The sequence below is a fragment of the Aphelocoma coerulescens genome, chromosome 1A (genome assembly GCF_041296385.1).
Source record: "Aphelocoma coerulescens isolate FSJ_1873_10779 chromosome 1A, UR_Acoe_1.0, whole genome shotgun sequence".
Taxonomy (NCBI): Eukaryota; Metazoa; Chordata; class Aves; order Passeriformes; family Corvidae; genus Aphelocoma; species Aphelocoma coerulescens.
In genome coordinates this window covers 47,145,383-47,156,695 of record NC_091014.1, presented here as the reverse complement: position 1 = coordinate 47,156,695, position 11,313 = coordinate 47,145,383, and the positions used below count along the sequence as shown (strand labels likewise).

Genomic DNA, 11,313 nt, shown 5'->3' with positions numbered 1-11,313 from the left:
CAAAACTGTTTCTGTAGAGATCTGCCTTCGAGTGAGTCTTCATCCTGTGTACCATCAGAACCAGTCAAGCTGAAATGCCTGATTTACTTTCCTTTTATGATGGAGTCTTGGTTTTCCAAGTTCATTTAATGTCTAGTCTGTATAAGTGAACTTACAAAAAGGAGAAAAGAAATCATGCCACTGTTACATAAAATGCCTTTATTTCCCTACAGCAATGAGGATCGTGTCTTTATTGCATCTATTAATCCTCATTAACCAGTCATTAGTCATAGTTGAATCTTCAATCATCTGCCATCTCAGCTGAGTGTTAAGGGATCCACAGCATTCCTACAAGTCTTACACCCTCACTCTACCTTATAGTCCTAATTTGCTGCTAAACCTGTCATGTTTCACTTCTGAGGCCAATGCTTGTTATCCCGTTCTAGCTTCAGTACAGGGAATCTAAAGCCTTTTCTTGACCACAGCCATATCCTCTGGCTTTTTTCTTTATCTCCTCACTGTGGAGCATAACTGTTGTTACAGACAGGTAGGTGAGTACCTGCCTTACAAGCCCACAAGTTGAGCAAAGAAAAATTTGGGGGGTTTTAAGTAAACATGATCAGCATATTTTGCTTCGTTCCTTAACAGGCCCTTGATTAAATCAGTTTTTCCTGCTGATAGGACCTTTACTGGCATTTTTTTATGACAGTGCCTGTGCTGTGTTTCTTCTTGGTATTTGTAAGGAACCACTGGGACATTGTTGGTGTATCCTGTTTGGGGAAAGGACCGCAGCAAGAAGCCCAGCCCTTAAAGCCAGAGTGGTGTTGTCACTGAAAGGTCACCTGTGCAAGGCAGGGCATTCCCAGCAACTGTGCAAGGCTGTAAAAGCAGTGGAAATGTCAGCAATACACAGGTGAAGAGAGGGAAAAGTAGTAACAGTTTATATAAAAATTTTAACTGTCTTATTAGTATTATTATTACAACTTTTTGGACATAGAAGTAGTCTTTCTTTTCCCATAATAATTAGGGAATTGGGATTAATAACTATTAGTTAGGGATTAATAACAATTCTTGGATTAGGCTAAGATTTCAATTATACTAATACATTTTTGTCTTTAAATATCCATAGGTTTCTTCTTTGCCCATAAACAAGGTTTTCATTGTAGGTTCTGAAGGATAAACCACAGAGTTCCAGGGAAGTAAGACCAGTCAGGACACTAGGGGAAAAAAGGCCTGAGTTTCTTTATGGTTATAATTCGTTTTTAGAGCAGTTTGGAAACCATTTTAAACTTGGTATTATTGCATTTGGTAGTGGAGTCATAGGAACATAACAGAGCTAATTAATACACTGGACATTGTATGATGATAAAATGTATACAGTAATTTCATAGGATAGACAGAATCTTGACTTTCCCTGCTAGCTCTGCTGTATAGTAGATATATAATGCCAGAATCTGTGGGGAATGAAGCAAGCATCACTGCCAAGAAGCAAGGAGCTTTGCCTAGGACATTGAAATTTTTTGGTGGCTGCTGAAATGTTCTTTTCAACTCTGGAAGTCTGGCCAGGAGCTAAACCAGCCCTGCAGGTGCTCTATATCTTCACAGACTTCCACCCTCCACACAGGCCTATGGGGCTGGCTCTGTCAGCTTGTGACTATTCCTTAGGTAGCATATTCTGGTTCCACACTGAGAGTTTTGGTCCATTTGCTTCAACACAGTCTTTCTTTTTTTCTATGCACATTAAGTAGAATCCTAAATCATGCTGAGATGGGAGACAAATGAGAATAATTCTAATTATCTCTGGGGTTTCAAAGTGGAAAATTAAATTGCAGTGGTAAATATTTGACTTCAGCCCTTGCCTCTGGACCCTTTCACCCACTCTGTTTTAAAGATTAACCTATGCTTCATGTTTTCACTTCTCTCATTTAATGATGTACTCAATATCTTTAACTCAAAGAAAACCTTTGGCAAGCATAAATGGATCTCTCTCCTGGCTTAATTAGTTCAGCATATTAGCTAACAATTCTAGTTCCATCATTATTCTTTTAAAGAATCTTCCTTCTTGGATTTCACTGAAAATGGATTTGGAAACAAATGACTGTTCCCTTTACAGTGTGTCTCGATTGAATAACATAAATACCCTTCCTCCTGCATTCAAGGATCTGAAAATATTTTCTAAATGTTGATGCAGAAAACTTTAAATCCCTCACTGATGATGGGATTACTGTTATTTTCTGATAAAGAAACTGAGTCATAGTGAGGGTAATTACTAGGATTATTTTGTTAGATTGATGTCATCCAAAAAACGGATATATACTTTGGACAACAAAAAATGACTGTGAATTGGAGCTGTAGTGGAATTTAAAAACAAGTCACATACAATTGGATAAATCTGTGTGAAATTACTGATTTCCACATCATAAAATTAATTTAACCAGGAATAATTTCAAGTTACTATATATTTGTAGGCATGAGAAATCCTGTGAATGCCTTGAATATACAACATCTTTCAAGGCAGCAATATAACTTGAAACTATATTGAAACAGTATTTGAAAACTGAAATATTCTAAAATCCATTCAGACCTTTCATTGTTAAGCTTCCTGTTCAAATTCAATTTGAGCTCTAGCAGGTTCTTGATGATAGAATTTTTAATTATAGGACCAGAAGCTGGTTTCGTTCTCAGCATTTTTGCTTCATTCAGTTCACAGAATGGAAAATACTGAAAGAATTTTAAAAACCCCAAACACTTCTTTTTACTGTCCTTTAGTTCTGCACAGGTATTTCTTGTCCCTTGCCCAAGGGGATGAACTGAAGATAAAATGTCATTCTTTTCAGAATCTTTCAATTTCTCCCTGCAGTGTGCTCTCCCTCTTTCTCTCCCTCCCTCCCTCCCTCCCTCCCTCCCTCTCTCTGTCTCTCTCTCTCTCTCTCTCCCCCCTTGTCCCATCCCATGATTTATCAGATAGGGAACCACTGTTCATTCCTTCCACAGATGTAGAATGGAGAAATATTTCAATTAAAATTTGAAAAGAATTGGTAAACATGCTGGTGGTTCAAAGCTGTCAATATGGTAAGTAGCTCTTTGGCATTGTTGTATGGGGCAGATCATAGAGAAGACCTTCCCATAGCAGGAGGGTCTTCTTGTACAATGAAATCCTCCTTCCTCCTCTTCCTTTTTAATTTTGGAGTCAGTGACACAGACAAATATTCTATGAAAATCTAATTCAGCATGGTGCTGACACAAATTTACTCTGGTTTCACATATTGAATGCTTTGGTCTCCATTCATTGGTTAGGAAAAAACCCACCCAACTACTGTAATACATAACCAAGAATACAATTTACTTTGCAATTAATTTTATACTTTTTTCTCTGTGTGATTACTAGAGATGTTCAGATATAAGCTTCCTTCCTTACAAGCAGATTTTAACACAAGAGTTTAATTATTTGCTAAAAGAAAAATGTTTTCTCCAATGTTTTCTTCTAAAACCTGCATTGAGTACTTTATCCTGTGTTTATGAGAATAAAGTCTGCTGCTATGGATACAGTGAGGTCAACATTTTAATGTTATTATTTCACTGCGCTGTCTTAAAGGACAATATTTTTCTTTAAAAAAATTTAGAATATTATAAGAAAGTAAGTATAGTAATGTATTTTAAATGAATATATAAAGCTTTTATTTAACATTTCTCTTTCAAGTATAGGAATTATAACAGGGTCCGGACAGGCAGCACTGAAAAACACCTTTTCTGCAATAGAACTGCACTTCCATTTTCACCTGGTGCTATAGCATGTTTTACAAATATTAATTAAGCTGCATAAAAGTCCTATGATAATCCTGAAGGTGACCCCAAACAGAAAAAGATAGGTTTAGAGTTTTTACAAAGCACAACAAAAGACAGAACAGCTTTTTTTTTTAACTGCAATTTCCTACTTGTTTCTTGTAAAACAAAAATTAGTCATGTCAATTTTTATCTTTCCTGCTTTTTGAACAACTGCAGAACAATAAATTCTTTTAATGAAAGAATAATGCTAAGGAATATCTCCTCCAAACTGGCTGTTAGGCAGTTGAGTTAAATAATCACACTAACTCAGTTTTTAAATTGTCTTGCAAAAATAACTGCCCTATCAATTACTCACTTTTTCCTTTCTTTTTATCATTATATCATAATCCTTCTAATTTTCTGACTAACTACAGCATTCCAGAAAAGAGTACACAAAATAAAAAAGAGCACAACTTTTAAACAGCTACACATAACACAAATATATCCAGTCTTCTTTCTTTTATAGGAATGAAGAAAAATAGGAGAAAACTTTACTTCCTTTCTTCCTGTACTGATCACATTTAAGATACTCATTATGTTGAGTCTTACCTCTCTCTCCCTCTTCCTCCCTAAAAGAAACTTCACTCAACCAGGTAACATTTCTAATCTGCAATTTCCAAATAGCTCAAAAAAGTTTATTGTTTTAACACTCGGCTACAGTACAGGGAATGTCTGACTGAAGTGAAAGGATTTTTCACAGGAAATGAACCCAGGAACGGTTAACCATTAATGCTGAATTTTCCTGGCAAGACAAAAACATAACCAGTGATCTCAAAGAATTCCTGCCCAAATATCCTGGGGTTTTTTGCTTTTTGTTGCAAACAAATTAAATAGCAAAGGAGTGCTTGGCTTTGGGATGTGAGCAAAACCAAAGGGCCATGGCCCCTCCCTGGTCCACTAACTCACTTGTTCATGTCCAATTCTCCATCTCAATTACGGGAGCATTTGAGATGCTCCAGAGATTGAGATGGAGAATATTCTCAAGCATATTGCCTCAAGTGGCTGTTGTTAGGACTCATCTGTGTTTCTTGAGTACTTTAAAATAATATTTACAGCAACATTCAGAGAGCTAAGTTCCCTTAGCTTTTTAGAATGATTTTAAAAAGTATTCTGTATTGTACCGTTTTTATTCTTTGTGCTTCCTTGTTGGGGGGGAGTTGTTTATTTGCTGTAGTTGTTTTTAAAAAAATGCTTTGAAATTATGAAGACATCTGAATAATCACTTGTACCCTCAACAACCTGAAATGCTAGTTTCCAAACAGCTGTATAGAAGAACAAACTCAGCGATGATTTTAGGCCTCCCAGAAATTCTTAACTTCAGAAATAATACCGACTTTTGATAACTGCAAAAGCAATTTAAAAATGAGAATAAAACTTCAGGGGAAAAGGAATATCTATTAGCAGGTGCTAGAAGGCTACAAACCTATTCAGCTTTTCTAAACACAAAGTAATTATTGAAAAGCTAGAAAAATCCTCTTATTAAGAAACACTTTAAAATATTTAATTTCTAAGAAATTATTTTAATTTTAAAAACAATTAATGTTTAAATAATTAGAAATAAGCTAAAAGTGAAAATTATAAAACATAACAGGAGTCAAATCCTGATGTGATTAATGAAGTTGTTACATTAACACTAGAACTTAAGTCTAAGTCTGTAGCATTCAGCTAATAACTGATTAAGTTATTGCAAAATAGCAGTTAATGAAGCAGAGAAATGATCCAACTGAAAAGAGTTCCTTCAGTTATTATACAGCCATTGGCAAGATCAAACATATCTTCCAAATTTGTTATTGATTGCAAAGTAACATCAAATGGGATCTGGAAAGAAAAAAAAAACAAAAACAAAAACAAATTAATAACCTTATTGAGCTTAGAGGTACCAGAAAGTACATATATACCAATATACATATACATATATACCAATAGTTCCATATAAAGCCAGATTTCTGAACTACAACCAATTAATAAGTTAGAAATACTTATTGCCTCAGTATAAATTTGTGGATAATGACATCTCTTGCAGAAAACTAGTAAAACAGGACTCAAGGGAGGAAACCTTTATCAACAGTCTTACTCACAAAGTTTATCATGATCATCTCTAGGTAAAATAAAGAGCAGCAAGAATGATTACTAATTTGGAAGGCTTTTCCTAAGATGAGAAATTGAAGGAATTGAGCTAACAGTAAAAGGTGAAAAAGAGGGCAATGATAAACTGGTTTGTGTGTCCACTGAACATGGAGAACTATTTAACTGATTTCGGTATCAAGAAAAACAATTAAAGGAAGAGAAGCTTGGAACAAGCTACCTAGGGAGGTTAATTTTTAATGCAATTATTTTATTTATAAATTTACTTCTAACATTTAAGATTGGAGCTTCCAAACACTACACTATCTCCCTCAAGGACATAGCTACTCATTAAATAGCATTAAAAACAAGCTGGCTGATAATTTTTTATTCTTAAAACATGAAGTGTCAAATAATTTTAAATGAATAATTCACTGAAAATGCATTTTTTTCCATTTATAAATATAATCCAGGGCTGAATCAAAAGCACCGTAAGGCACACAGACAGAGAAACAGAATCAAAGAAGAGAAGGTGGGAACAGGATAGGCGTGTGACAGCTCAGACAGTGGGAAAACAAAGACCACAAATTAGAACTGACTTTGTCCAATTAATTCAACAGAAGATGAGCGAGAAAAAAGTGTTTGGTGGGGGAAAATGGTGAAAAACTACATATAAGAAATGTATCTGCTGCGTTCTCCTGCATGCTTGAAAACAAAGGGAATGTACTATTCTGTGCTGTACATAGTCCCTCTCTGGGCTTTCCGTCTCTAGCTGAGACAGGGTAATGCACACATGCAACCTACAGGAAAGCTTGGAAATGCTACTTTGAAATATGCTATACATAATGAAGTGCTGAGCACCCTACAGGTTCTATTGGCTTCAGAGAAGAACAAAGATACTCAGCATCTTGTAGGATTAGGCTTCAGCTGCTCAACCAAAACTACCGTATCTGAAAGCATCTTAGTTTGAAGTTTGTGTTTGAAACTTTGTGATGAAAAGCTTTGTGATATTCCACCTGTTGAAACATTTTAGCTTGTTGTGGAATTCAGCGAGAATAAAACAGAGCAGCAAACATCATATTCTTTCTAGAAGGACACCACTAAATCTGGTCCTTCACTTCCATCGTAGACCCACAAATAGAAGCAGGCAAAGTGAAAGGAATTCACAAGCATTTAAACAGTTCCAGGAAGTTTCTGTGAAAGTTTATCTGTATCTTTCCCTAGGAATCTATCAAATCTTGCTACCATGGAAGATACTTCAGTGGGACTCGGAAAAGTACTGCTTTACAGAATGGATGTGGATATATTCTGATGCATTGATAAAGCCAGACTGAGTGATAAGAAGGTCAGGGAGTCATTCAAGAGAGAACTTAAGGATGGATAACGAGGGGTGGCAAGAATGGTGCAATGTGTATCAAAGGGAAGTGTGTACTCAGGTACCGGAGTGCAGGACACACAGGACAGCACTACAGATTCTCTCTTCTATAACAGCTCACTAGCCCAACTGTTCTCAGATAAAACTCTGGATGCTTTTCTGGTAGGAAGAGCTATCTGACTGGAAGAGTACAGTGGATGCCTTTTCCATTATCATTCCATTGTGAACAATTACTGGCAAGATACTTGAGGATTAGTTGAGGGAGTGATATGTTACAGTGCATTCCAGAATCTTCCATGGAGTCCCTTGAGCCCTGGCAGCTTTGGTCCTTTCCTGATTCCCCTAAGGTGGCTGAGAACACTGAACAGCACCGCTCCCTGCTATGGGCCAGTCCCCACAGTCTCCTCTGGGATACTGAGACTGCGCTGTAACAAGATGAATAAGATGTTTTGTCCAGCAGCATGGACAAAAAAATGGCATGCTATCTCTCACAACATGTCATGGGCAAGGAAGAGAAAGCTAAAGAAAATAGAAGAATCGAGCCTGAAGAACTGCAAAAATGCAAGAATGGAAAGAAATTGCATTTGGCAATTGCATCATGGAAATTCACTGAAGTCTGTGTAAACAATGACCAGAGAGTGGTGGATAATCTGTATTAACCATTGTGGGTAAAATCCCCTTTTAATACATTTTTGCATGTATGAAAACTTGATTTTAATGAACAGTGAAGATATTCACAGTTTGTAATCATGCACATTTGTATTTTATTTGTAAAGATGATAAAATAAAACCAAAACAGAAAGTCCAACAATGAGGAAAAAAAGGGGAAGATGCTGAGTGGTATAATCCATGTTTCAGTTTTATTTTAGAAAACAGATTTTTACCCTTAATGAGAACAACATACCTTAGTTAATGGCGGGGACAGGGCTGGAACAACAGACAACAGTGCTTTGACTTCAGATAAACACCTTTTAGCAATTTCCTAATGGTATAAAACAAGAAAAAATGTGTACTATCTGTGTAGTACAAACATATGCTGTACTATCAGTCTCTTCCGATAAGCTAACAGATGGCTCAGCCTTACAAAATTTTTCAGAATATTCAAGTTTTAGGTTATTCTAATTGAATTCACAGCAAAATAAACCTTAGCTGATGAATATAAATTTTCTGCAACACAAATAGTTGTGTTTCCTGTACAAACACAAGTGCCCAAACCTTGCAGTTTCTACTGAGGGAAAATTGCCCCTGGTTCAGGTTTTAAATCCAGTGACTGAGAATACTTTTGCTATGTGTTTACTGAAGATATTATAAACAAACACCCTGACAAGATGATATTTATACATGTATAATGCATGGCGTGTTAATCTCATTAGTATTCTAAACATTGTTTTACCAATTACTGACATATATTAATGAAAGTTTGAGCAAACACCTTCAGGTAATCAGAAACACGCCCTAAAGGACAGCTCTGTCTACCCTCCTGAAAACTGTGATTGGCCAAAATATCATTTGTTCTCCAGGCTGGTCAAAATACAGCCTCGTAATAATGGCACAGTGCACAACTGTCACCGTTTCACGGCATCCATCAGACAAAATGACAGCCTCTACATCATTAATCATTTCACATAATAGATATAAAGAGAATCCTGTCACATGATAAATGTCTCCCACTTTGAAAATAAACGTCTATTTTGCCTTGGCATTTATCAAGCAGCACTTATGCTGTGGCAACATTTTATTCCAATGACATTATCTCAAGCAGACCACATGGAAAATTCTGAAATTACCTTTTGTGTGTGTGTATGTGGGGAGAGTTATTTGCTTGTGGACCATATTCAGCCTTGCTAATAAAAAGAAAAGAGGAAGATGGCATAGAGAAATGAAAATAAATTCAGTGCCACTTTTGGTCCTCTCTAAAAAATATTATTAGGAGGTTCTTATTTCAGAAACCACCACTGTCCATTTTACATTGAAGATGTGTAACTGATGTTTAAAAAGCACTTTTGCGTTGATCGCCATGATAATTTAAAACACTGCCAAGGATTTTCAGATGTAGATTACTATAAATTAGGTATCGGCTTCCACATCTATGTACCTGAAGAGGTAGCCTTTATTTTCAAGTGGAAGGTTGAAAATGCCTGGGGTTTTTTGTAAAGTGACAAGCAGTATAGAAGGAAAAGTTAAATATTAAATAAAGAGTGAAAGTATTTCAACTTTTCTTTAAAGAGGTGAGGGAAGCTTAATGTCTGCCTTTATGCCTGCATTCCAAGTTATCTGTCATTTATTTCCCCAAAACAGACATCTTAAATCAAGTCAAACATATATAGGAGCAGAACTGTTCTCACTTACTTCTGTTTTTTCATCAAGATCCACTTTCACATGACTCATTTTGGGTTTATTTGAAGGACTTATTTTCAAAGTTTCACTTTGTTGAGGAAAACTTGTAGGTACTGAAGTTGAAAAGCTCTTAGAACGTTGCATCAATATTTCAACTTGCTCCTTCAGATCAGACAATTTCTCCCTTAAAGAAATAATTCTAAAAGAAGACAAAGTTTTTCATTATTACTGTTATAAAACAACAATATTTGTTGTTTCCAGGTTATAATTAAACTGACCTAGGTTTTATTACATATTGATTAGGTTCTACATTTTCTCTCATTTCAAGACTGATCTCTTAATTTTACAAAAATAAGTTTTCCATTTAATAAAGTGGAGATATGGAATGCATTAGCCTTTTACATTAAAAATGGGAAGTATTATTTTAGGAATGCCTCTCTAAGAAAAGGCTTTTTCATCCAACCAGCACAAGGGTGGCAGAGGCTGCCCGTTATTCCTTCCCTTTCACCCACTAAGCAGTTCCAAAAATTTTAAGACTAGATGAATGACAAGGAACAAATAATGGAAAATGCCATAGGATGTAAAATTAAGGGCAGAGTCTGGTGCTACAACTGAGAAAAATTCTTGCATTCTCAGAGTTGTAATAAGGGATGGAGAAAGTAGGTGACCCAGTGAGAGAATGGGAGTAACAGCTGGGAGTGCTTCTTAGATCTGCTACATTGCTATGCCACTGTTACATAATTAGCATATGTTACTTAGTTCTTTAAGAGTCAAAACTAAAATGCTAATGAATGTATTGAAAAAGCAACTGTTTGGATGGATTTAACACTGTGTATGACATCTTACAGTTTTTACAGTGAAAAGTCTTTGAAAAGCAAAAATGAATGCTTTTAAAGATTTACAGCTCTTTGATATTTTGTACTTTATTTTCTCTCATCCTAAATGGCTGATTGATCTTTAATACAGCATGAAATAACAGGACAGAGTCAGGGATTATTTACCTAGCCAATGGAATCCACAAGTGGCCTGAAAACACAGACATTGAACTGAAAATCTTGATGGTGCTAGTCTTGACAGGGTTTGTATTATAAGCATAAAGCAACAAAACCTGTAAAAGAGATGGAATGGGTAAGCTGTAGTGCAGTAGTCCTGAGCTATTTCAGTGATACAAGAGGATAAGAAATATCAAATACGGTGTGCTGATGAAGTTTTAGATAACTGACCTTCAAAAAAGAGGAGAGTGTGACTTAATATGAATTATACTACACTCAGTTTTTATAGGTTTTAAATTAATTAATTTAATTAAATTGGATATAATTACTATGGGTTTGAAAATTAGCTATACCCCATAGAATCACTATCAAAATCCCAGCATTGTCCTGATCTTGGTCAATCATATGCATGGCTGCCATCATGCTAGGTTTAAATCCATGAAGTGTGCATAACTCACCAATCTAATACAGCTGTACCAATATAAGAAAATTAAATAGAATGTTCTCATCGTTCGCTGCAAGAATTTACTAGTATGGTTGAAAATACGCTTCCTAGGGGTAGCTGAATATTTTGACTATATGGAAAATGCCAAGAATATGGCATTCATGTATTATCTGGTTTTAAGAGTTGTCTCTGGTCCTTTACTGATCTGTATGGCCATGATAAAGTAACCTGGAAAATCATATTAAAAGGAACATTATTTACATTAACTTCACAGGGTTTCTATCAATTTCCTAATA

At 35.6% G+C, this 11,313-nt stretch overlaps 1 protein-coding gene across 1 annotated transcript in view; it reads right to left on the bottom strand.

Annotated features, from left to right (window-relative positions):
• Positions 1–5,418: 5,418 nt before the first annotated feature.
• Positions 5,419–11,313, bottom strand: part of CFAP54 (cilia and flagella associated protein 54) — a 102,878-nt gene continuing 96,983 nt past the window's right edge. Inside the window, exons 66-69 of the mRNA XM_069003915.1 lie at positions 10,582–10,688; positions 9,593–9,779; positions 8,148–8,225; positions 5,419–5,622 (exon numbers count right to left, since the gene is read on the bottom strand). Of these exons, the coding sequence (XP_068860016.1) occupies positions 5,503–5,622; positions 8,148–8,225; positions 9,593–9,779; positions 10,582–10,688 (492 nt within the window). The 3' untranslated portion in view covers positions 5,419–5,502. The remainder of the gene's footprint in view (positions 5,623–8,147; positions 8,226–9,592; positions 9,780–10,581; positions 10,689–11,313) is intronic.